This window comes from Chanodichthys erythropterus, chromosome 16, assembly GCF_024489055.1.
Source record: "Chanodichthys erythropterus isolate Z2021 chromosome 16, ASM2448905v1, whole genome shotgun sequence".
Taxonomy (NCBI): domain Eukaryota; kingdom Metazoa; phylum Chordata; class Actinopteri; order Cypriniformes; family Xenocyprididae; genus Chanodichthys; species Chanodichthys erythropterus.
Window position 1 is genome coordinate 41436174 of NC_090236.1, and position 27663 is coordinate 41463836.

At 35.5% G+C, this 27663-nt stretch overlaps 2 protein-coding genes across 3 annotated transcripts; one reads left to right on the forward strand and one right to left on the reverse strand.

Moving 5' to 3' along the window:
- Positions 1–737: 737 nt before the first annotated feature.
- otomp (otolith matrix protein) lies at positions 738–8876 on the reverse strand. 2 transcript variants are annotated; one of them, XM_067363589.1, is made up of 9 exons: positions 8791–8876; positions 7883–8019; positions 7590–7692; positions 6273–6458; positions 5902–6076; positions 3938–4005; positions 3358–3542; positions 1629–1800; positions 738–1343 (listed from the first exon to the last, which is right to left on the reverse strand). In XM_067363589.1, the coding sequence occupies exons 1-9, from the start codon at positions 8867–8869 to the stop codon at positions 1333–1335; spliced, it is 1116 nt and encodes a 371-aa protein (XP_067219690.1). In that variant the 5' UTR covers positions 8870–8876; the 3' UTR covers positions 738–1332. The 2 variants fall into 2 exon arrangements, with proteins under 2 accessions (XP_067219690.1, XP_067219691.1); XM_067363590.1 differs by lacking the exon at positions 8791–8876 and adding an exon at positions 8487–8581.
- A 3659-nt stretch (positions 8877–12535) lies between these two features.
- acvr1l (activin A receptor, type 1 like) lies at positions 12536–25451 on the forward strand. Its single transcript, XM_067362337.1, has 11 exons — positions 12536–12657; positions 14441–14502; positions 14879–14958; positions 16489–16740; positions 18717–18931; positions 19508–19607; positions 19691–19837; positions 19942–20217; positions 21936–22133; positions 22230–22360; positions 22470–25451. The coding sequence occupies exons 3-11, from the start codon at positions 14892–14894 to the stop codon at positions 22602–22604; spliced, it is 1521 nt and encodes a 506-aa protein (XP_067218438.1). The 5' UTR covers positions 12536–12657; positions 14441–14502; positions 14879–14891; the 3' UTR covers positions 22605–25451.
- The last annotated feature ends 2212 nt before the right edge of the window (positions 25452–27663 follow it).

Consider the following 27663-nt stretch of genomic DNA (forward strand, 5'->3'; position numbering starts at 1 on the left):
ACTTCTGTAAAAATTTTGATTTATCAGACAATATATCGGTTATCGGCTTTCAAATATAAAGAATTATTGGTATCTGCTAAAGTTTAAGACTTTTGTTTTTGTAATCAGGCTCTTAAAAATTATAGAAAAATATTGATTCATATTTATCGGCCAATATATCAGTTATTAGCTTTCAAATATAAAGTATTATCGGTTATCGGTATCGGCCAAAATTTTAGACTTTTGTTTTTGTAATCAGGCTCTCAAAACTTATATAAAAATTTTGATTTATCTGCCAATATATCGGTTATCGGCTTTCAAATATAAAGAATTATTGGTATCCACTAAAATTTGAGACTTTTGTTTTTTTAAAGCTCTCAAAAATTATATATTAATTTTTTATTTAGATTTATCGGCCAATATATCGGTTATCAGCTTTCAAATATAAAGAATTATCGTTATCGCTATCAGCCAAAATTTTCATATCAGTGCATGCCTAATTAAGACTAATTTTATGGCAGGGGGAATCAGAATCAAGTGAGCTTATGCTTAAAACAAGAAAAAATATCTGCCAATGGGGTAAGAAAAATAAACCCGTTTTTGAATTTAGTTTATTTCACTGACCCTATTTGGCAGATATTTTGTCTTGTTTTAAGCTTAAACTCACTTGATACATTTTTCAGAAAAGAAGACAATATCTTAAGTAATTTTCCTTCTCAAGTATCTTGATTTGAGCAGTGAATGTTTCCTTGCATTGTGTTCAAATGTGCAGCAGTTCACTTCTAATGCCTGACATTATTCAGCTATATAATGCTAGTTGATCTGAAACAGAAAACTTGCTGTAAAAGACACTAATTCCTGCTACAGCAACAGTGAAAATACAACACATACCTTTAGTCTGGTACATTAATGAAAAACATAGCATGTGAAATCAGATTTGTTTAACCAAAGGCATCTGCGTTCATGTACTTGTATAGAGTTTCGTGGCCCTGAATGCAGACATCATGTCTTTTTTGCTAAGATATCTTCGCCTGGACTGTAAAAAATGACAAGGATTAACTAACAACAGTCAAAGCAAAATACCCTTGATGGATTGTGGTGTGTTCCCCTCCAGTGCTTTTCTGCGCAGACGTTTTGATGTTTTCGTGTTTATTTTTGTATTTTTCATATGGCAGGAACTCAAAGAGGTGAAATAAATGTGATATAAGAAGCCATAGAAAGACTGTGAGGACAGAACAGTAATAACAGTACTACAAAACACAGGCTGGCGTTCAGAGCAGCACACTTTACACAGAGTGCTTCAGGCATCGTGTGAGAGAGACGGAGACTGTAGTTTCCTCTTTCCTCATCAGATCAACACAGACCTGCAGTGAGAGAGAGAGGACTGGAGTTAATGCATGTGTTCAATGCAGGGCATGACAGCTGAAATCACATTAAGATAATGATCATTTATTTTTAAATAAACTAATGTATTATGCAAACATTAGGGGTAAGAGTGACATTGCTCACCATTTGGAAGAATTGCATGATGCTTAAAAGTTTTTGAGTCATTTTTGATCAAAAATACAATGAAAATAGTAATATTTTTACATTTTAAAATAACTTTTAATATATTTTATATACTTTTTACTAGAGTAGTAACATGGTACCTTCACACTCGAAGGCCTTCAGGATGGTGGTGTAACTGGAGCCCAGCCAGGACGTGTAGGTCCCCATCACACGCAGCAGCTTTCTGGTGGAGTCGCTGAACAGAACATCAGGCTGGCCGTAATTCACCGAGCTGAACAGAGAGAATCCTTCAGTGGCGTTCGCAAACGCATTCTAGAGGACAGAGAGAAATAAAACACAATTTCTGGAATACTGAAAAGAACATTTTCAAATACTGGACGATCTTTGCTCATATCTTGTGCTGTGCTTTGTTCAGTGTGTGTGTGTGTGTGTGTGTGTCCAGAGCTCAGTGTAGTGTCATCCTCCACCAACGACACACTGAATTGTAAGACGGTGTCGTGTGAAATCAATGATCTCAGGCTCAGGCGGGATGTATTGAATGCATAAGTCAGCCTGATGTAATCGTGTGATACTCCAGCGCTGTTAGGGTTGGTTTAATCACACCGCTGACCGCTAATGTGCAGAACACTTCCAACGAGATGTTCATGCTCTGTGCTGTACTAAAGAGATTCTTCTTTCTCTACTTTTTTACTGTTTTTATATTATTTCATGGATAATGTAATAAAAAATGAATCAAACCTGATATTCACAGACTGTGTTACTGTCTAGCAGTACAAATGTCATTCTAAAATCCGTGCCATTTCTACTGTGTGTGTGTGTGTGTGTGTGTGTGTGTGTGTGTGTGTGTGTGTGTGTGTTATTTTAGTATCATTGAGATTCTATTGTTGTTTTTATTAATATTTTGAATCAGTTTTTATTTTTCGTTTTCATTATAAATTTTACTTAAAGTTTTAGTAATTGTGTTTGTTTTTGTCATTTTTCATAGTTTTAGTTTTTTTTTTTTTTTATATTTTTTTTTTTTTTAGCAATGCTTATTTCAGTTTTAGATTTAGTTATTTTAGTACATCAAGTTGAACTAAATTAAAATTGGAAATGCTGCCTTGGCAACTAGATGAAATAAAATAAGTTTAAGTTTTGTCATTTTTAATAGTTTTTGTTTTGTTTTTTTTAAATACAGCTTGTCTATATAGCTTTTATTATTAATTTTTATTTCAGTTTTAGATTTAGTTATGTTAAGCTAAATTAAAATGCTATATATTTTATTTTATATCAGTTAACATTTATTTTATTTCAAGTAACTAATATATATAACTATAATAACCCTGATATGTAGTAAAATGCAGTCCAAAAGTCAGACAGTATGCTTCTATTTAGCATTTTTCTGATTTAATACAATTTTTCTTCATTAAAAATGACAAGCATTCCAATTTGAGTCAAATGTTGAATTTAAAAACTGCGGAATCGTAAATACTTCTTCATTTCATAAAATAATATTTTTTTTTCTGTTTCTTTTTTCTAGGTTTAAAGGGATAATTCACCCAAAAATGAACTCTGTCATCATTTTCTTAGTTTGTAAGTTCTGCTGAACATAAAGGAAGATATTTTGAAGAATATGAGTAACCAAACTCATAATAACTTCCATATTATTATAATTATTTTTTTCTATATGGAAATCAATGGGGACCAGCAACTGTTTGATTACCAACATGCTTCAAAATATCTTCCTTTATGTTCAGAACTACGAAACTCATACAGGTTGAGGATGAGTAAATGACAGAAAGTTCATTTTTGGGTGAACTGTCCTGGATATTGTAACTGTTCTCCGAGTTTTGGGCTGGAATGTGTGAGTGTGTGGCCGTCTCTCCTGACCTGCACACGTTCCAAGAACTTGTAAACGCGGCATTTGTCCTCCAAACGCACTACCACAGCATTGGTTGGCACGACAGCCAGGTGGCAGCGCTCGTGTTGGAACAGGCTCGCTTCGCTCCCGTCAGGACACAAGAGCTTCAAGTCCTCCATCTCCAGGTCCAGCGCCCACGACTCCTGGTTCTTACCTTACAGGAATAATAAGCCAAAGGATTTTTACACACAGCAAAGTTTCTAAAACAGGAGGCATTTCCAACATTTGTCTGGATGAAACTTTTCAAATATAAAGTAAGAAAGCAAGTTTAAAAAAAAAACCAGCATCTATAATCCCTGAACTTGGCAAACAGGGTTTATTAAGACTAAACAAGGCTTTCACAGATCCCAGCAGGCACACAAAGTGATGCATTGTTATGAAATACTGCCCCCCTGTGTCTGTCAGCCAGTGAAACAGGATCCAGATCATGAAGTGAAGGCTACAATTGTCCTCCTTCAGTCCCTTAAAAAATTCCATTTAGTAAGAAACCGACTTGAAATCCTGGACATTTCTGACCTCCTGTTTAACTCGCTCTTCTTACACTCTTACCCTGCATGTTGTCGAAGACTGTAGTGTGCTTCACAAAGGCAACGTCCCCCAGATTCTCCGCCACACACCTGCATAATAACATGCAATAACACATAAACATGTATAAACTACTGTTCTTTTATAGAAACTGATACCTTTATTCAGCTAGGATGCATTAAAATGATAAATAAAGACATCATTGTCATTCAAACAAGTCAAAAAATGAGAGTAAAGACATTTGCAATGTTCATCATTCATTAAGCAACTCATTTTCAAATAATAATAAGAAGAAAAAAGCCATAAATCAGCATATTTTTAGGAATTTTTTTATCTTAACTGTCACCGTCCTGCTAGCCTTTTTTTAATTCATCGCCTATTTTGTGTCACATACTGTATTTTATTAATCATCATAAATTAGGTATCATTCAAAGCTTAAAAATTTCAATTCATCCTGTGAAAACCGATTTGGAATTGGACATTGCATTACCATGGAAACGGTACTTTAAATTCTTTTAGCAAGCTCCTCCCCCAAGTGGGCGGTGTCAGGTTTCATATTACAACTACTTTATAGTGAAAACTTTTCGAATCTTGACAAAACAAACCCGATCTCACGGCAATTCAGACATATTTAATGAGGTGGCTAATTCGTACAAATTTGTACGTTTTTTGCTAAATCGTACGTATTTTATGAGTTGTCAAAATTTGCATGAATGACCTACCCCTAACCCCGCCCCTAAACCAACCCTTCTCTGGGGTTTAGACAAATCGTATGAATTCACACGATGAGGTCACACAAATTCATATGATTTAGCTACCGCTTTAAATTTGTTTAGCAAGCTCCTCCCCCTAGTGGGCGGTGTCAGGTTTCATATTACAACATTTATTTTAACTGCTTTATAGTGAAAACTTTTCTAATCTTGACAAAACCAACCCGATCTCACGGCAATTCATACGTATTTAACGAGGTGGCTAATTCGTACAAATTTGTATGTTAAATCGTACATATTTAAGAGTTACCAAATTCGTATGAATTCGTATAAATGACCAACCCCTAACTCCTCCCCTAAACCAACCTGTCACTGCGGTTTAGACAAATCATATGAATTCATACGAATTAGCCATCTCATAAAATATATACGAATTGATCGTGAGATAGCGTTGGACAAAACACATATCGTCAGAAAGGTCTCAATCTCAAGCTTTCATATTTGGTGTCTGTTTTTTTATAGAAGTGATATTTGGACATAAATTTATAAATTTGTTACAGGACAATGCGTCAACAATTTTTTTTTATTGAATGTGGATGACACCCAGTGGCTATTTTTGGTACAACGCCTAAACAAAATCTTCAAATTTTGTGATATAAACTTCAAATTTGGAAAATAAGACAAAAGGCTTTGATTTTATATCAATTTTAGAGTAAAAAATATTTAGTAAAATTACATATTTTATATAAAATGAAAAAAAATGTGTATAGTACATTTGATTGCCAGTGAATTCAAACTTCTATAACTTTTCATACTTTCTTTTTTTGAAGTTCTTTCACTTCAGCAAAATAAAACTATATATTAAGATAGAAAACATTTTTAATGATATTTATTTATTAAAAATAATATTTTACAATATTGCCATTTTTGATTAAATAATTGAAGCCTTGGTGAATATCCTTTCAATAACAAAACAATCTTACTGACCCAAAACTTTTGATCGGTATTATATATATATATATATATATATATATATGTATATATATATATATATATAGTATTATAGTGTGTATATATGTATATATATATATATATATATATATATATATATATATATATATATATATATATATATATATATATATATATATATATATATATATTGTTCTCAAGAACCCATTAAGAACCCAATATTCTGTCTTTAGAAATAATATTCATATTTGAATAATGCTCCCACAGGGACATACGCATTCTCTCACATCTCTGATTATACAGCACCTCAGAGCTCCAGCCTCTCCGAAGTGCCGTTCCCGAGGGTTGTTGGCGCAGATGTGACGGTCGTTCTCGTCTCCGATGCAGGCCTCGCACAGGTTCCTTGGGTTGTTTCCTTTAGGATCATGTTCTGGGTCCTTCACTCCTGGGACACAGCTGTAGCCGAAAAAATCCCCAACCGCTGCAAACCACAGGGAGAAAGATATATATGCCTTTCTAAAGTGCTGCCAAAAGTTGCAATTACAACCTCAATTTGCATTTGAACCATACGTAACCTCTTTCGTTCCATTACTGTGTGTGTATGTGAAGCTCGCCAACAGTTAAACCAGATGTAAAACAACAGCTGTGTTAGTGTCAGTGGTGAAATAACCTCTCACCATGGGGAAAGTTGCACTGCTCATCCACACTGATCTGTGATGTGTTGACCAGGAAGCCGATGGGGACGGTCCAGCCCACTGTGGTCCTCATCCCCGGGTGACAGGAGCTGCGCTCGTGCATCTCCAGCAGCGACAGATCACTGGATGATGTCCGCGCCAGAGCAACCACGTAATAATTAATGCCATCTGTGTCCGACACAAAACATCAGAACATGCACTGACATCAGACCAAAACTAATTCATCCAGGGTTGGGGGTAACACATAACAAGTAATCAGATCACTTTTTTCAAGTAACTAGTAAAGTAACACATTGCTAGTAAATTTTCAAATAAAATATCCGAGTTGATTTTTTGGAGGCTTATGCATTTCACTTTTGCTGTGAAAGGGCCTTTAGATTAAAAAACAAAAAAAATTCAGCTGTGAGAAAATGTAACGCAAAAGTAACGTAGTTCATTACTTTCCATTAAAAGTAACTATGTGGACTACTTGCAAAACTACTTCCGCATACTTTCTGGTAACAGTGTTACGTTAATGGCTGTTATAATTGATTAAAACAATGAATGTTCTCATGAACCTGCTGAAATGTTCCTACAAATATGTTTTCTTTCCAAATGCGCATTCTGAATAATTGCCTAAATAATATTTCTCGACTAACCTGCCGCAGTGTACATGTCATATTTCGTACATGTTGAGTTTAAATGTATAAATGAATTTGACTGATAAAAAGGATTGTTTGTGTGTGTTCGTACTACAGTCTTTTAAAATAACTGAATGAATGAATACGCAGTACACCTCAAATTGAACTGTTAAATATTTAATTAATTTTAAACAATAGGTAACGCATTAACATCGCTACGACTGTGAATATTAATTAATTTAATAAAATTGTAAGGTTTTAAATAAAATTTAAATCATTTTGGCTGCGTGAGATTCTCCAGCTTTGTTGTTGTTGTTGAGCTGTTAAAGCTCCGCCCTCTTCTGGAAAGCAGCTCATTTGCATTTAAAGGGACACACACACAAAAGCGGCGTGTTTTTGCTCACACCCAAATAGAGCAAATTTGACAAGCTATATAATAAATGATCTGTGGGGGATTTTGAGTTTGGAAAATTCTTTACACAGTAATCATCACAATCTCTCTTCTTTTGTCTCTAAAAATGTCCAGATTTTTAAATCTTCTCGCAGATGCTCATTTTAAGTGGCGTTTATGAGTGAGTTGTACTATTTCAAAATGGAATAATGTGATAATGCATTACTACATTAAAAGTAACTTTCCCCAACACTGATTTCATCGGATCTTTGGTGTTTAAATACTCACCCACACCGTTATAAGACTCTCCCACAGCCACATCTAAGCCATAGCAAAACCCCGCCGTGTAGATCTCATCCGCATACATAGTTGAGGCATCTGCAGTGCCGTTCTGTTTACATCACAGACAAATTATCCCATTCACCAATTTCCATCAAAACATGTAAAACATTTTGTGAGATTGAACTATCAGTTGGGAAGGTGAGTGAGTGCAAAAATTCTTAAATCTGTGAGTCTATTACAATCATTTTCTTGCACCATTTCTGATTTGATTTGCTTCTCAGGAAACAATTTCCTACAACCTTAATTTGCTTCATGCAGTCGGTGGGACTTTGGCCCCTCACACACAGAAGATGTCCGCGGATGTTCCTGGCTGTGGCGTTTCCAGCTAGATCCAAACACTTCTGCTCTTCGACATCTGACACTGTGCACCATCTGACTGCAAAGAAATTCGATTGCAATTCAAAATGTTTACTTTTCCAAATGAGCAAAAAACTATTTCCGGATGATTATGTGTTCATTATTCACACTACCAGTCAAAAGTCTGCATTTTACACATTGCAAATAATAGTAAGTCAATCAAAAAGTGTACACTGGAAAAAAAAATGTTGGTTTAACTTAAAATTTGAGTTCATTGAAGTTGTAAATACAACAAAGGCAATTGGTTTAATCAACAGAAACTTAAAATATTATGTTATCTGAACTACATTACTTAAGTTGATTTGACAAAAGAAAAAAATGATGTAATAACAAATCATGAAAATATTTTTTACAGTGTACGAAAGTGATGAACAAAAAATTTGTTTAGTTTAGTTTGTCAAACCAGTCACTCTTAAGCAACTTAATCAGGAGACACTGAAATGCAAACAGTATTGAATGAGTAACCATGCTAGATACATTTCTCACATTTATCCTTCTTTTCATGTTAATTAATCATGTTAATTGATTAAAATAACTATTAATGCAATAATAATTAATTAAAATTCATATGTAGTCACAATTTGTATTTCCTACAAAAAACTGTCAAATTTTGGTGCTAAACAAAATTTGGTTAAGTTTGTCTAAATGTTTTTATAATTATTGTTAAATGAAGTTCCCCAAGCAAGATGTATCCTGTGTTCATTCTGCTCCAGTGCAGGAAGCCAATCCAAAAACAAGTCAATGTCATAATTAGATCAGAAGGCTGAGAACATATAAATATAGTACTTACTAATGTTGTTTTCAGTGGACATAGAAACCAGAACAAGCAGGAACAGAACCACTGCAAGGTGTCCTCCTGGATGATCCATGCTGACTTTGAACAGTAACCTTCCAAATGGGCTCAGACTCACAGGGTGGTGTGGGAAGTGAAATTAAAAAAAGGAAAAAGATAGAAAAAAAAGGCTCGGGGCTCATATTGCTCCCTTTTTAGGGTACCCAGAAGTCTCAGAAACCAAGAGGGGAGGGAAAACTTTCCATTAGGTCCTTACTGAAGTTTCTCTTCTTTTTTTTTTTTCCAGATCTAACATTGTCAGGTTATTTTCCACTTATCCGATCACGATGGGCATCTAGTGTTTCTTTCCCTAACCAATGGGACCTCATGGCATGCAAGCTTTTGCACACTTCACTGCACCTGGCACCGGGCAGGTCAGATCATTTCTGAGGTTATAATTAAGTAAGATACAATAGCTTTTTGTGGACAGCTTCTAAAGCCCCTCAAGATTAAACCAAAGGTCCTAAACTAGCCAAGTTTGATTGAAGATATGGATGGAGGGGCAACAGGAGATTCTTTTGTGCAGTCGAGGAAGCATATAGGCCACTTGATACCTTCTCTGCATCCTAATTCTCATGTCACCTTCCCCATAATCAATGCTTTATTGAAGGAGACACGAGTCATCTAGGAGATAGGAGACAGCGTTTCAGAGCCAAAAACAAACCTATGTCCACATGTGGCCAAAACATTACAAAATCCTTGCTAGGAAATGCAAGAAAACAAACATATTGGATAATAAACTGAAATAAACCAAATACAAAAATCATATGCAAACATTTTTCACAGCATTAAAAAATGGCAACTGGTACATTATTTTATCAGTAAACTCAGACTTTAAAGTGTTTACAAACTTGGCCAGAATGCTATATCTACAGTAACCAGATATATTCCTCTGTTGTTGTTGCATGCATGCATTTCCCCAAGAGATGCAATTCCACACAACATTGACCTCCGTGCCATGAATGGCCCAAAAATCCCACTGCATTGTTTATACATCAATTGATTACACAAAAATCTATGATATTGAGTGGAACGGAATTGGCCACTTGAGGGCCGTCAGACGCTTATCTCCCTGCCCTTCGCTGCCCCTGACTCCATATCCTTTTTTCCCCACATAGAAAATGACATGGCCATTAATCAACAAGCTATTTTAGAACAAAAAACTGTCAGGCCACTGGCTCCTTGACTCCTATCATGTGAAGGACATTTGCTTTCTTTAAGCAGATATGCGAGTCTCTCTAACAGTTTGTAAATATTAATATAAATGATTGTACAATTTTTTTTGGGGGGGGGGGGGGGGGGGTTATACCTTATTTGCCTTAACCCTTTCATGCATGAATTATGACAACCTCAGTCAGGATGTTTTTAATTGCTCTTCGGGTATGAAAAAGAAGATTTAAACTTTTTACACATATTTTACACAAAGAGATTCTCAGATAGTGTGGACAGTGTGTGTTTTTGATTTTAACTGAAAAGATACTGTATTGAAAATATTACAGTAACACAGCAATACTGTGTGTAGTTAACAAACCGATGAATAAAATGATCTGTAATCATGTGAAAACTATAACTATGTGAGGAGTAACACACAAATAACATGCATTACATGACCAGATTACTGTTTTGATGTAACAATGCATTATGAGTAACATGCATTATATATTCTGATTACTTAGATTACTTTTTTTTATTTAATGTGTATAGCATTACAAGTAACTTACATTACATAATTGGATTACTTTTCTGATGTAACAAGTAAAGTAATGCATTACAAGTAATGTGCATTATGTACTCAGATTACTTAGATTACTTTTTATGTAACGTGTACAGCATTGCAAGTAACATGCATTACATAGTCGGATTACTTTTTGATGTAACGTGTACAGCATTACAAGTAATGTGCATAATCGGATTACTTTTTGATGTAACAAGTAATGCATGACAAGTAACATGCATTAGGTAATCAGATTACTTTTCTAATGTAACATGTAAAGTAATGCATTACAAGTAATGTGCATTATGTACTCAGATTACTTAGATTACTTTTTATGTAACGTGTACAGCATTACAAGTAATGTGCATAATCGGATTACTTTTTGATGTAACAAGTAATGCATGACAAGTAACATGCATTAGGTAATCAGATTACTTTTCTAATGTAACAAGTAAAGTAATGCATTACAAGTAAAGTACATTGTGTACTCAGATTACTTAGATTACTTTCTGATGTAACGTGTACAGCATTACAAGTAATGTGCATTACATAATCGGATTACTTTGTGATGTAAGGAGTAAAGTATTACAAGTAACATGCATTAGGTATCAGATTACTTTTTTGATGCAACGAGTAAAGTAATGCATTACAAATAACGTGCATTACATAATTGGATTACTTTTCTGATGTAGCAAGTAATGCATTACAAGTAACGTATATTATGTACTCGGATTACTTAGATTACTTTTTGATGTAACGTACAGCATTACAAATAATGAGCATTACATAGTCTGATTACTTTGTGATGTAAGGAGTAAAGCATTACAAGTAATATGCATTAGGTAATCAGATTACTTTTCTGATGTAACGAGTAAAGTAATGCATTATAAGTAAAGTAAATTATGTACTCAGATTACTTTTTGATGTAACGTGTACAGCATTACAAGTAACATGCATTAGGTAATCAGATTACTTTTTTGATGTAACAAGTAAAGTAATGCATTACAAGTAACATGCATTAGGTAATCAGATTACTTTTTTGATGTAACGAGTAAAGTAATGCATTACAAGTAATGTATATTATGTACTTAGATTACTTTTCGATGTAACGTGTACAACATTACAAATAACGTGCATTACATAATTGGATTACTTTTCTGATGTAGCAAGTAATGCATTACAAGTAACGTATATTATGTACTCGGATTACTTAGATTACTTTTTACAGCATTACAAATAATGAGCATTACATAGTCTGATTACTTTGTGATGTAAGGAGTAAAGCATTACAAGTAACATGCATTAGGTAATCAGATTACTTTTCTGATGTAACGAGTAAAGTAATGCATTACAAGTAAAGTAAATTATGTACTCAGATTACTTTTTGATGTAACGTGTACAGCATTACAAATAACGTGCATTACATAATTGGATTAATTTTTGATGTAACGAGTAAAGTATTACAAGTAACGTACATTACTTTTTTGATGTAACTGCAAATACATTCTATTAACACAAATACATTTATTTATAGCCCAAAAAAGTTCCTGCAGGTGAAGTATTTTCAAGAACAAGATTCACAGTAATAGTATGAACTAGTATAGCTAGTGATGCATGATGTCCAATTTAGTGGACAGATGATTGATCAGAATTTCCTTCCAATATAACAATTTCTGACTGGCAGTGGACCATCCTGGTTTGGAGAAGAAGCAAAAACATTCCACATACAACAGCTCGCCACTTGGTAGCGGTGTTTAGGAAGGATGATGGTACAACTATGCCATAAAAAAAAAAAAAAACATATGCAAGAAAATGCAGTGACCTCTGTCGTGAAAGGGTTAACACTTTAATAAACATGACTTTTTATTTATTAAAGTGAAAACTGGTCACTCGTATCAGTGAAATATGTCGCTACAAAACAATAAAGCTGGCGGACTGTGGTATCCCACAATGCTCTCGCGCGTGGCTTGTTTACGGTGACGTCACGGCGCAGTCTCCTCAGTCTCTCTGGGTGGCGGCAGACAGTCTGTCTGCGCGTGAAACACGACTTCGAATAAAAGAGTAAAAACGCGGAATATAAACACAGACATGAGTGTGCACTGCAGCTGAAGGTAAGAGCGTCTGCAGCGACTCTCTGAACTGATGAAATAAGCGCGGAGAGGCTGTAATGATCGCTGTTAGCAGAGCTAGCTCAGGCCGACAGTAATAACGCGATATATGTATTATTCTGAGAGATCTTTGATCGTAATGTGTCATCTGTAGTGTTATTATCGCACATCTCCGTCAATACAAGAGCCTTATGTTCATAACCTGCTGCTTAAAAGCTTTCATGAACAGTTATGGGTGTAACGCCATTATATGTCGGGCTTCTTGATTGTTTTGTTTCCTGTGAGACTCTTTTATGAGGTTATCACGATCACTGCAATCTAGAAATATCATTGTTTATACTTATATATGTGTGTGTGTGTGTGTGTGTGTGTATATATGGGGTTAAAGACGAAAAAGCATGAAAACAGTAAGTGTAATACAGCTTTGAATTGTTGTTTTTCAGTTCATCAGAATGAGGCCTGATTCATTTATTTGTTTGTTTCTGAACAGAATTTTTTTTTTTTTTTTTACCATGATTACAGAAGACACACTAAAATGTCATTCAGTGTAACAATCTTGTCAGGGATATTTACAACAAAACATCTATTTATGCCATATTAAAGACATATTACATTTTTAAACTTTGCCATTTGTCAGCAAGAATTTTTTTACACATTTAAAATGCAATAAAATCTAGTATGCTCACTTATTCTTTTAAATATTTGAATGACAATGGAACATTTTCACCCACATTTTGACATTTTATTCTCCCAAAACTTATTTGAAACCTTAAAAGTAGATGTTTTACTTGCACTTAAAGGGTTAGTTCACCCAAAAATGAAAATAATGTCATTCGTTCCACACCCGTAAGCCCTTCGTTCATCTTCAGAACACAAATTAAGATATTTTTGATGAAATGCGATGGCTCAGTGAGGCCTGCATAGCCAGCAATGACATTTCCTCTCTCAAGATCCATTAATGTATTAAAAACATATTTAAATCAGTTCATGTGAGTACAGTGGTTCAATATTAATATTATAAAGCCACCAGAATATTTTTGGTGCGCCAAAAAAACAAAATAACGACTTATATAGTGATGGCCGATTTCAAAACACTGCTTCAGGAAGCTTCGGAGCGTTATGAATCTTGTGTCGAATCAGCGGTTCGGAGCGCCAAAGTCACGTGATTTCAGCAGTTTGACACGCGATCCGAATCATGATTCAACACACTGATTCATAACGCTCCGAAGCTTCCTGAAGCAGTGTTTTGAAATCGGCCATCACTAAATAAGTCGTTATTTTGTTTTTTTGGCGCACCAAAAATATTCTGGTGGCTTTATAATATTAATATTGAACCACTGTACTCACATGAACTGATTTAAATATGTTTTTAGTACATTAATGGATCTTGAGAGAGGAAATGTCATTGCTGGCTATGCAGGCCTCACTGAGCCATCGGATTTCATCAAAAATATCTTAATTTGTGTTCTGAAGATGAACGAAGGGCTTACGGGTGTGGAACGAATGACATTTTTTTCATTTTTGGGTGAACTAACCCTTTAAGTGCAAGTAAAACATCTACTTTTAAGGTTTCAAATAAGTTTTGGGAGAATAAAATGTCAAAATGTGGGTGAAAATGTTCCATTGTCATTCAATTAACTGGAATTTACTCTCAAATTGTTCGGCTGGTAATGTCATTTTTAGTGGGCAAAAAAGCATTTTGGGGTCTTTCTAAAAGCATGACTATGTTAATATGGGCAGGAGGGAATCAAGACAACATGTGATTTGGTTTCAATCTTCCTTTTAGAATCCAATGGGAAGACGGGATACTGAACGGCAGTGCTGAGAGTCTCCTGAGGAGTCGTACAAGTAAGCTTGGTCGTTTTCAATCACTTATTATTTGTAAGGATTAAAGAGGCATAAAATAAAATGATGCTACATTAGTCATATTCATGATGAATATTACACCGTAACAGAGTCCTACACCCCCAAAACGCTTGTTCCTCTCTGCCTCCTCCACGGTTCTTTGATCTCGCTCCATCATGGGCATCTCTCTCTCCTCCGTTGCCATGGAGACATCACTCTGTCTGTAAACACACGGAGTGAGAGAGGCTGAGCACAGCTGCACTCTTCGTCATCTTTGTGCTTCCGCCTGTGTGTCGAATCAGCCCGCTGTTTAGCAGGGCTTTTATTGAAGCTGGACAGGTGATATGAGGTGTGTGTTGTAACATCTGTTTCCTCTCAGTGCAGTGAACCAAATGGGGCATTGCAGTACCCGAATCATCGTCCTGTTCCTGCTTCAGTTCTTACAGACATCAGCTAAAGGTAAAGACCTGGACAACAGAAACAACTAGTTATTTGAATTTATAGTTGTAAATATGGATATTTTTCTTATAAAAATGTATAAAAAAGGTCTTTATTAACCTCTTGGAGTCGTATGGATTTCTTATGATGGATGGCTGCATTATTTTTGGCTTAAATCTTCACTCCCATTATAAAGCTTGGAGGACTAATGATATTTTTAATATACTACTAAATGTCTGAAACTAAACATCATTATTTTTCAAAAGATTTAGTTCTCTAAAGCAGTGTTTTTTCTAACCATTTTCTTGCCACGGCAAATCCACACTAAAACATCAAAATTACACAAACACGCATTAGCCTACTTCAAAAATGGCGTATTAAAACGATATCAGGCCTATATTAGCAGCAGCACTCACACTTGATGTGAAACTTGAGCTTAAAGGGTTAGTTCACCTAAAGATGAAGTTTCTGTTATTAATTACTCTCCCTCATGTCGTTCCACACCCGCAAGATCTTTAAAATTAAGATATTTTTGATGAAATCTGAGACTCGTCCATAGACGGCAATATAATCAACACTTTCAAGGACTAAAGACATTGTTAAAACAGTCATGTGACTGCAGTGGTTCAACCCTAATGTGATGAAGAGACGAGAATACTTTCTGTGCGCAAAAACAAAACAAAAATAAATTTATTCAGCAATTTTTCCTCTTCCCTGTCATTCTGTTATGAAATTGACGCAGTTCAACGCTTCCGTGTTTACATCAGTATTGGCCAAAGCTGGTCACGTGATCAGATGGTGTGATGCTGACTCAGGAGCCGGCCAATAACAAGTCGGCGTTCTGACGAAGAACCTGGAAGCGCTGGACGTAAACAACATAAGAGAATGACACGAGAGAAGAGATTAAATAAAAGTCATTATTTTTGTGTTTTGTTTTTGCGCACAGAAAGTATTTCACGTCTCTTCATAACATTAAGGTTGAACCACTGCAGTCACATGACTGTTTTAACGATGTCTTTAGTGCCTTTCTGGACCTTAAAAAGTGTTGTTGTCTATGGATGAGTCATAAACCTCTCAGATTTCATCAAAAATATCTTAATTTTAAAAGGTCTTACGGGTGTGGAACGACACGAGGGCGAGTAATTAATGACAGGATTGTCATTTTTGGGTGAACAACCCCTTTCAGCAGTAATTCAGTGACGCGTTCAGCCACAGCGCTGTAGGAATGGCGCATGTAGTTGTACTTTCATTAGGTGTCAGTGTCCTCTCTGTTAGCGTGTCTCACGAAGGGCATAAAACATGAATGCTGGGTTAACTGATCTGAGTCACTGATGCTCTCTGGCCTTTATCCCGTGTAGTCAATTTGTAAAGTCGGCAGTTCAGTGTCACAGGAAATGAAGGCAGGGAAGAAAACAGTCTCAGCTATCAGGCGGAGAGAGTGTGGCGTCATATTGCTCTTCCTTCATTTCATTGTTCCCAGAGTGGGTGACAACTGACAAACCGCTCCATACTGCCCCCTCTCCCTTCATTCATGATTAACTCTCTCTCCAGATGTCTCCATCGGCTGCATGTGTGTGGGCAGTGACTGTAATGAGCAGCAGTGCACCGGAGACCAGTGCTACACCTCCGTCATCATCACCAACGATGTGACGACGTTCAAACGCGGCTGCCTGGTTGGGCCGGAGAGCAAGCGCATGACCTGCTCCGCGACACACACCGCCAGCCGCGTCGTAGAATGCTGCTCACAACACATGTGCAACGCCAACGTCTCCAAAGAGACCCTGCTTCGACTGCTGCAGACCAGTAAGTCACATGAGAAACCAGATCTGTAACCTGTATTTCAATACCAGTTTTGCTGTGGAAACACGGATCAAGATTTTTATTGGCCTAAAGTTCGGATTTGTACCTTTCCTGTGAACAATTTTAATTTAAACATTATTTGTTAGATTTAATTATTATTTTAATAATTTATTCTATGATTTATTTATATTTATTATTTTTAATTTAATAAAATTTTAGGAACATTCATATATATTTGTTTATCAACTCTGCATTTATTTGATCAAAAATACAGAAAAATCAGTAATACTGTGAAATATTATTACAATTTAAAATAATGTGTTTTTATTTTAATATACTGTAAAGTGTAATTTATTCCTGTGATCAAAGCTGAATTTTCAGCATCATTACTCCAGTCTTCAGTGTCACATGATCCTTCAGAAATCATTTTAATATGATGATTTATTATCAGTGTTGGAAATAGTTGATGACTAAAAAGTAAAAGAAAAAGAAAAAAGAACAGAATTTAAAATATTTTTTTTTATTTTTGAAAGAAATTAATACTTTTATTAATCAAGGATGTTAAATTGATAACTGCTAGTAAAGACTTTAATATTGTTAGAAAAGATTTCTATTTTGAATAAATGTTGTTCTTTAACTTTTTATTCATCAAATAATCCTGAAAAAATAATCAAAGGTTATAAAAAATATTTATCAGCACAACTATTTCCAACATTGATCATAAATCATCATATCAGAATGATTTCTGAAGGATCATGTGACACTGGAGTAATGATGCTGAAAATTCAGCTTTGATCACAGGAATAAATTATGTTTTAAAGTATATTAAAACAGAAATCATTATTTTAAATTGTAATAATATTTCACAATATTACTGTTTTTTACTGTATTTTTGATCAAATAAATGCAGGTTTAATGATACTTCTTTCAAAAACATTAAAAATAGCAACAATTTCACTGACCATGAAATTAAATAAGAAAACATTTTTTGTTAGTTTTAATTATTTAGCAACTTTTATAGGGACCCATCTATAATGTATTATTTTTAATTTAATACATTTTTAGGAACATTCATATACATTTTTGCTCATCAACTCTGCATTTATTTAATCAAAAATACAGAAAAATCAGTAATATTGTGAAATATTATTACAATTTAAAATAATGATTTCTGTTTTAATATACTTTAAAATATAATTTATTCCTGTGATCAAAGCTGAATTTTCAGCATCATTACTCCAGTGTCACATGATCCTTCAGAAATCATTCTGATATGATGATTTATTATCAATGTTGGAAATAGTTGTATTATTTTTTTAAATAACCCGTGATACTATGATGAATAAAAAGTAAAAAAAAAAAAACAGAATTTAAAATATTTTTTTTATTTTTGAAAGAAATTAATACTTTTATTAATCAAGGATGTTAAATTGATAAAAACTGCTAGTAAAGACTTTTATAATGTTAGAAAAGATTTCTATTTTGAATAAATGTTGTTCTTTAACTTTTTATTCATCAAATAATCCTGAAAAAATAATCAAAGGTTATAAAAAATATTTATCAGCACAACTGTTTCCAACATTGATCATAAATCATCATATCAGAATGATTTCTGAAGGATCATGTGACACTGGAGTAATGATGCTGAAAATTCAGCTTTGATCACAGGAATAAATTATAAAGTATATTAAAATAAAAAAAAATATTTTAAATTGTAATTATATTTCACAATATTACTGATTTTTTTTCTGTATTTTTGATCAAATAAATGCAGCCTTGATGAGACTTCTTTCAAAAACATTAAAAATAGCAACAATTTCACTGACCATGAAATTAAATAATAAAATTATTTGTTATTTAGCAACTTTAATAGGGACCCATCTATAATTTATTTATATTTATTATTTTAAGTTAACAATTTAATACATTTTTAGCAGCAGTAATGTATGTTGAATGTATCTGATTGTGTTTCCGAAAAGGTCCAGAAACAGAAAAGACAATGCATTACCGTGTGGAGATGCTGGTTCTCTTTGTGTTGGGTCCGTTTGTGGTTCTGGGATTGCTGTCTGTGCTGGCTCTGCTGGTGTGCCGTCGACTCCATCATGGGCGTCTGGAGAGACTGCACGAGTTCGACACTGAGCAGGGCGCCATCGACGGACTCATCGCGTCTAATGTCGGAGACAGCACACTTGCGGTACTTCAATATTATACACTACAACTGTTCCTGTAATATATACTGTGTGTTACAAACTGGGCTTGACATTAACACTAACACAGTCTCTGACAGCGGGTCGCCTCGTTTCATTTGCTCCAGATGAATATTGTTGGTGTTACAGGGATTGAATTTCGGCACGTATTGCACATAATTTGACTCATTCCTGCAGATTTTGTTCTCGCACCCAAAGTGCGCCACATAAAGCCTCCTCTCAGTACTGAATTGAATTGTTTTTCACTGCTTATTGCGCTTAAACAGTCAAATACACACAACATAATGTCAAAATGCCGGTCTTGGTGAGTATTCATGGAAACACAGTCAGTTATGTCTGAAGTGAACGTAAACAGTTGAGAAAGAAAACGCATGTGTAACAGTATAATGGATCTTAAAGTGACAGCAGCCTAATAAACCTGCTGACAAATTATGAGATATTAGAAATATCTAGCTGTGCAGCAGTTTTCCCCATGGGATCAGTGTCAGTTGTATGTTGCAGCGGTTTAGCTGAAGTTGCTCGTTAATGGTTAGACATCGACTCATCAGTCTTGTGTTTTCCAGGACCTGATGGATCACTCCTGCACATCAGGCAGTGGTTCAGGACTGCCGTTCCTGGTGCAGAGGACAGTTGCACGGCAGATCAGTCTGGTAGAGTGTGTTGGTAAGACAGATTGTATGATGTTCATTGTGAGTTTGGGGCCTTTACAATAGATCGTGTATGTGATATGAGTTCTGTGTTCACAGGTAAGGGACGGTATGGTGAAGTGTGGAGAGGTCAGTGGCAAGGAGAGAACGTAGCCGTGAAGATCTTCTCCTCCAGAGATGAGAAGTCATGGTTTAGAGAGACAGAAATATACAACACTGTTCTACTACGACATGAAAATATATTAGGTGAATGAAACATGTTTTTCTAATAACTTCAAGTAGAACTGCGATTTTTGAAGTTTGTGAATCGTTCTCACCTCCACTAATGTTATTTTAAACTTTCTTTCCAGGATTCATGGCTTCTGACATGACCTCCCGAAACTCCAGCACTCAGCTGTGGCTCATCACACACTATCACGAGAACGGCTCTCTCTATGACTACCTGCAGCGTGTTGCCGTGGAGATGGCAGATGGGCTGCACATGGCGGCGTCGGTAGCCAGCGGGCTGGTGCACCTGCACACGGAGATTTTTGGCACTGAAGGCAAACCGGCCATCGCTCACAGAGACCTGAAGAGCAAGAATATCCTGGTGAAGAAAGATCTGCAGTGCTGCATCGCTGACCTGGGTAATTTATGGCCTACTCTGAGATTATTTTTTTTAATCACATCAAATTTGAGCCTGTATATGTAATAAATATTGTTAATCTTGTATATCATGTTTTTTTTTTTTAAATAATATTTCTTCAAAATGACTTTCTTGTAGTAACTGACTGTGCGGACAGGAAAATAATTTATTAAATCAATAATATTAGGGATGCACGATATATCGGTATCAGCCAATATGTTTATTTTTTTTATGTTATCGGCCTGATAAGAAAATTTGGCCAATTATATTAAAGCTGATAAATAATGGATTATTTCCTTCAGCTGAGACACTTCAGATGCACACTGTCCGCAATTATGGTTTTGAATTGCTTGAAATATGATTGAAATCACTTCAAAAAGGAAAATACAGTTAAGTGCGACGTACAGCACAAGTCTGTCATATAGATTACATAATATTATAATGAGAACATTATCATTGTGTGCTTGAGACATGACTTTTAATGGTGAGACTTTGTTATCAGAGACTGGTTATCAGCTTTCAAATATAAAGAATTATCAGTTATCGGTATCAAAATTTGAGACTTGTTTTCAGGCTCTCAAAAATTAAATAATCTTGATTTCAATTTATGGGCCAATATATCGGTTATTGGCTTTCAAATATAAAGAAATTATCGGTTATCGGCCAAAATTTGAGACTTGTTTTTGTAATCAGGCTCTCAAATTATATCAAAATTTAGATTGATCGGCCAATATATCGGTTATTAGCTTTCAAATGAAAGAAATTATCGGTATTAGGCAAAATTTTCATATTAATGCATCCCTAAATAATATATAATGTATAACTTAAAGGTACACTATGTAACTTTTTTTGTGCAAAATTAACATTTAAATAATAAAAGCACTCAGAATAAAAACCAAACCAATGTTCTTCTGCAAAATGTTTTTTTTAACTGCTAGAGGCCCAAAAGTTACATATTGTACTTTAACAAAGTAACTTAACTGCTCTACATTGTTTTGTTTTTTGCTAAATATTCGATCGAACTTGTAAATAAGTCACATTTATTCATGTTAATGTTGTCTTGTGAGACAGTGGTTCTCAACCAGCAGGCTCTAAAAAATATCCAACATGACTTAAAAATAAGAATGAAAATGAGCTAAAAAAAAAAAAAAATACACATTGAGATATTTCTTATTTGGTTATTTTTATAACAAATGTACATCTTTTTAGTTATGCCAAGCTCTAAAATATTTTATTGGCTAGAAATTGTGAGTGAATTGGGGCCATGAATTGTTGTGATAAAAAGACATCAAAAAGGTGAATATCAACTGCTTTAACATGAAGGTTTTTCGGGTTTGATTCCTGAATATGTTTGCATTCTTACAAGCTAAAAGTAAATGTACACTTCAGTTTAAATGTTTGGGGTCGATAAGATTTTTTAAGATGTTTTTGACAAGTCTCTTTTGATCACCAAGGTTGTATGTATTTGATCAAAAATGCAACGCTATTATAACAAATGAACTGTTTATACAAAATGGAAATCTTTCGTAAAAATGTAAAAGTCTTTACTGTCACATGATCAATGTAATGCATCCTTGCTGAATTAATGTATTAATATCTTTTAATTAATTTTTTTACTGAAACTTTTGAACTGTAGTGTCTGATAGAAATAGTGGTGATTTACAGATGTACTTCTCTCCTTGTTCTACTCCTCATCATCTTCCTTGTGTCCTTCTCTAGGTCTGGCAGTAACACACACACAGTCTGATAATCAGCTGGACGTGGGAAATAATCCTAAAGTGGGAACCAAGCGCTACATGGCACCAGAGGTTCTAGATGAGACCATCCAGACAGACTGTTTCGACGCCTATAAGAGGGTGGACATCTGGGCCTTTGGTCTGGTGCTGTGGGAGATCGCTCGCAGAACCATCAGTAACGGTCAGCTCGCTTTGTCCGTATTTAAGGACAGTATAGTTCAGACAGTGGTCCGGATGCATGCTCAGTGACTTTTGTTCATCCCCTGTGATCCTGTAGGAATCGTCGAGGAGTACAAGCCACCTTTCTACGACCTGGTGCCTAACGACCCCAGCTTTGATGACATGAGGAAAGTGGTTTGTGTGGAGCAGCAGAGGCCGTTCATTCCCAACCGCTGGTTTTCAGATCCTGTAAGTACTGTTGAGGCGTCTATGTGAAAGTCCCTATTTTCCTTAAAGCATTAGATCCTCCCCATGATCTGAAAACAAATGTCTAATGTGCGTGTTTGTGTGATCTCAGACCCTGTCTGCTCTGGTGAAGCTCATGAAAGAGTGCTGGTACCAGAACCCGTCGGCTCGACTCACCGCCCTGCGCATCAAAAAGACTCTGGATAAAATCCACAGCTCGCTGGAGAAGGGCAAAACCGACTGCTGAGGAGAGGGATCCAGACCATTGGATTCGAGCGCTGGCGTCTGTCCCAACCCTAACATGCTGTTCATTCGCTTTGTTCTTCCTGTCCATTGGCCTAAAAACTTTTTATAGAGAATTCTGCTCTTTTATGGATGGTTTTTCCCACTTCCCTCCAGAAAAGGAGAGAAATACGGACACAGTCTGACAGGCCTTGAATTGAACCCTCAATCATGGATTTTTTTTTTACTCCATCACATTGTCTATTTAACCATTGGCAAACTTTTAAGATTTATACTTTTCGGGAAAAACGAAGAGGACACGCTGAAATGCAATCTCTACCCGTAGTGTGTGTGTGTGTGTGTGTGTGTGTGTGTGTGCGCATGATTCTTATTGCAACCAGAAGAACTTTATAGCTGTAACGTCACTCGCTTTTAGAAATATGATGGTTTTTGAGCTTTTCAAAGATCCCAATAATTCTTGTAGATAATTTAGGCAAAAGTCAGTCACAGTTTTTGAATTAGCTACAGTGAATTTGTGTTATACAGCTCTTTGGTTACAAAATGCCGCTATGTATAGTAGAGAACTACAGACTCTTTTAAATTAGGCTTGTTTAGTGATTTTTGAAGCAGTGGTTAAAGGGATAGTTAATCTAAAAATGAAAAATCTGTCATTCATATCATTTTAACTAGGGATGCTAGGGATGTTATGAAAATTTTGGCCGATACCAATAACCGATAATTCTTTATATTTGAAATCTAATGACTGATAAATCTAAATCCAAAATTTTATATAATTTGAGAGCCTGATTACAAAAACAAGTCTCAAATTTTGGCTGATACGATAATTCTTTATATTTGAAAACCGATAACTGATATATTGGCCGATAAATCTTAATCCACAATTTTATATAATTTGAGAGCCCGATTTACAAAAAGAAAAGTCTAAAAATTTTGGCCAATAACCGATAATTCTTTATATTTGAAAGCCGATAACCGACATATTGTCCGATAAATCAAAATCAATTTTTATATAATTTGAGAGCCTGATTACAAAAACAAAAGTCTCAAATTTTGGCCGATACCGATAACCGATAATTCTTTATATTTGAAAGCCGATAACCGACATATTGTCCGATAAATCAAAATCAATTTTTATATAATTTGAGAGCCTGATTACAAAAACAAAAGTCTCAAATTTTGGCCGATACCGATAACCGATAATTCTTTATATTTGAAAGCCGATAACCGATATATATATTGGCCGATAAATCAATTTTTACATAATTTGAGAACCTGGTGATCAGTGCACATCTGAAGTGCCTCAGCTGAAGAAAATAATCCATTATTTATCGGCTTTAATATATCGGCCAAATGTTCTTATCAGGCCGATAACGATAACTTTAAAAATTATTAACATTTATCAGCCGATACCGATATGGCGTCTCATATATATCGTGCATCCCTAATATTAAACCCGAATTACTATGTGACCAGGGACTGTCAACATCCCTGAAAGTGACAGGAAAGGTTGTATAGGTTTGCAATGATATAAGGGCGGGTAAATGATAGAATTCATCTCATGAGGGCTTCCTTTGACACAAGGCCTTTCTGACCTGTTGCCTCTATGCCTGCCTGACAAAAAGCCATTGTAGCACATCATAGTGCTTTTTTTTGTAGCTGTTTGTCTTTCTCTTTGCCCTCACCGGCATGCGTACTTGATGTTTCTTCACTGACAATCAGCCGCTGTCCAGTAGGCCTGAATTATTTGCTAATGTTGTGTACAAAACCCTAATCACAAGCTGACATGTCAACACACTAACAACGCTAGCCGTAGTCATAAACAGACCGGTTTCGTGAATTTGCATATTTGTTTTATCCTCGTGCTTTTTGACACTTTTATATCACGGTTTTCAACATGCGCCATAAACCGAGAGTACGCGAATGATTTTTAAATTTTAAACTTTTTTGACTATTTAAAAGTGCGGCGTCACTCTAATATAGGAGGTTTACAAAGGAAAACACTACAGTTACATCCCAAGTCGAGATGGTTTGTGTACGTTGCTTTTGGATTGCGTTGAGTGTGACGTTTTTGTCATGACACACTACATGTGAACCGCTCAACACTGGTCTCTTTTGCTCTCCCACAAACGACTGAACGTTTACATTTATGTGTTCTACTGGGGAATGATCTTAGGAATTAGACTACAGGAATTGTTGCATTAAGAACTGTGAATATGTTATAATGAAGAACCCATATCTGTATGATGTTACTGGAATATAAAATGCAAGACACGGTTAAGAATTAAAAAACAACTGCTCTTTTCGTTGGTCACAACAGTGGAATGGTTTTTCTTTGTGTCCATGCTGTGATAATGCTTTCTTTTTGACCGCAAGCTTCAAGAATCTTGCTGCACATTATCATGCATTTGTCTTGTCATGCATTAAGCTAAATTAAGACTGAGTAAAGGTTCCCCATTGTCTGAGTCTGCTGGGAAATGACCTGCTTATCTGTGGTGATGTTTACAGGAGGTCTGGAGCCGCTCTTTGATAACCAGAGCTGTAGTTGACCGGCTGAAGCTAATGAGAGCACACATGCCAGCTCTGCCACAGACACAAGATCAGCTGTAGACCCTTTAGTAGCAGTCTTTAAAGGAATTAAATTTGTTTTCCATTGAGCACAATGGACGGATTTGTATGTGATGAGGATGCATTTTTATGCCAGTAAAAATACATCAGCCATTGTTAACCAAAATATAATTTTGTCTAAATGGATTTAATAACTTTCTGTTGGTGAGGAACACGAGACAAAATCTGGTGTATTTACATGATTTAAAATAAAATCTCATGCTGGGCGTTTATTTGAAGAATTCAGTGCTGATTTCATTTGTGTCTCCAGCTTTATTTTTATAAATGGACATGTGGCTCAATAGCTTTAATGTCTGAAAAGGTGAAGGGCGTAAATTTTGCACCATTAAACAAATCTGCAAAAAAAGAAAAATTACTTTATGCTGTTAATTACCAAACACTACTGGTTAAAGGGTTAGTTCACCTAAAGATGAAGTTTCTGTCATTAATTACTCGCCCTCATGTCGTTTCACACCCATAAGACCTTTAAAATATTTTTGATGAAATCCGAGAGACTCGTCCATAGACAGCAATATAATCAACACTTTCAAGGTCCAGAAAGGAACTAAAGACATCGTTAAAACAGTCATGTGACTGCAGTGGTTCAACCTTAATGTTATGAAGAGACGAGAATACTTTGTGTTTATGTACCACAATGCATGCTTTTTTTTTTTTTTTTTTTGCACACAAAAAGTATTCTTGTCGCTACATAAAATAAAGGCTGAACCACTTTACTATCTTTCAGGGCCTTGAAAGTGGTAATAGCATTGCAGTCTATGGAGAGACAGAAAGCTCTCGGATTTCATCAAAAATATCTTAATTTGTGTTTTGAAGATGAATAAAAGTTGTGTGGAACGACATGAGGGCGAGTTATATTTAACATTATTTTCATTTTTGGGTGAACTAACCCTTTAAAACTGTTTTTATGAGTGCTCAAAGCAATCCTGTTTGGTACCATTAGCTCTTCAGAAATTACACTATTCACACTATGAAACCTTTTTCAAAATTAACAAGATTTAAATGAGTACGTTACAAAACCATGCTGCAAATCATGTTTTTGCCTTACCTCAAATAAGCTTAAAGGGTTAGTTCACCCAAAAATGAAAATAATGTCATTAATTACTCACCCTCATGTCGTTCCACACAACCTTCGTTCATCTTCAGAACTAGGGCTGCACGATTAATCGCATGCTATTCTCACGCGCATTTCGTCAGTAAAGCCGGTTCCCTAATTTCCGCTAAATCGCCATCACCTGTTTTTAAACGGAGCGCCTTTTAATAGACGGAGCCGTAGTTCACAGACAAGCCACGCAATATCGCGTTCATTATCGCAGGCGATTCATCTGCGATATGAACGCGATATTGCGTGGCTTTTCAGTGATCTACGGCTCTGTCTATTAAATGCCGCTTCATTTGAAAGCAGGTGATGGCGATTTAGCGGTAATCAGGGAACCGGCTTTACTGACGAAATGCGCGTGAGAATAGCATGCGATTAATCGTGCAGCCCTATTCAGAACTCAAGATATTTTTGATGAAATCCGATGGCTCAGTGAGGCCTGCATAGCCAGCAATGACATTTCCTCTCTCAAGATCCATTAATGTACTAAAAACATATTTAAATCAGTTCATGTGAGTACAGTGGTTCAATATTAATATTAGAAAAAAAAAAGAAAAAAAAACTTTTTAACAATATCTAGTGATGGCTGATTTCAAAACACTGCTTCATGAAGCTTCGGAGCTTTACGAATTGAATCAGTGGTTTGGAGCGACAAAGTCACGTGATTTCAGCGGTTTTATACGCATTCCGATTCGAAACAAAAGATTTGTAACGCTCCGAAGCAGTGTTTTGTAATCTCCCATCACTAGATATTGTTGAATAAAGACGTTATTTTGTTTTTTGGCGTACAAAAATATTCTCGTCGCTTATATTAAGGTAACCACTGAACTGATTTAAATATGGTTTTAGTTGGATCTTGAGAGAGGAAGTACCATTGCTGTCTATGCAGGATTTCATCAAAAATATCTTTATTTGTGTTCTGAAGATGAATGAAGGGTGTGGACCGACATGAGGGTATGTAATAAGTTACATTATTTTCATTTCTGGGTGAACTAAGCCTTTAACCCTATGGTGAGCCTATAATATATAATTTAGAGCTGTCTGGACAGATTTCCCGGGAAACGGTATACTTTCGTCATTCCTACAAAAGGAAGTGCTGCGTTCAATACAGATCGGATTTGGGATTTTTCCCACCTCCTTCTAGGAAATAATGTCTGGAACGCCCCTCAAAGTCGGACACTGGACGTGTGAACTCGGTACATCGACCTCAGCGAGACACGACAAACTCGAAAAGCTTATTACAGTACCCGAAATAAAACATACAGTCACAATGTTGCATTACATCTTCGGTCTATTTTGTTAAAAATAGCCTTGCCTAGTTATAGATTCCACCGTTATCTGA

Bases quoted from the DNA above. Each gene is read 5' to 3' on its own strand.
- otomp (XM_067363589.1), bottom strand. From the start codon at position 8,869: ATGGATCATCCAGGAGGACACCTTGCAGTGGTTCTGTTCCTGCTTGTT. The intron at 6,077-6,272 runs GTGAGAGGTTAT...TGTGGTTTGCAG, and splicing joins GCAGTGCAACTTTCCCCATG to CGGTTGGGGATTTTTTCGGC. The intron at 4,006-5,901 runs GTGCTGTATAAT...GTTATTATGCAG, and splicing joins GGAGAGGCTGGAGCTCTGAG to GTGTGTGGCGGAGAATCTGG.
- acvr1l (XM_067362337.1), top strand. From the start codon at position 14,892: ATGGGGCATTGCAGTACCCGAATCATCGTCCTGTTCCTGCTTCAGTTC. The intron at 18,932-19,507 runs GTACTTCAATAT...TGTGTTTTCCAG, and splicing joins TCGGAGACAGCACACTTGCG to GACCTGATGGATCACTCCTG. The intron at 19,838-19,941 runs GTGAATGAAACA...CTTTCTTTCCAG, and splicing joins ACGACATGAAAATATATTAG to GATTCATGGCTTCTGACATG.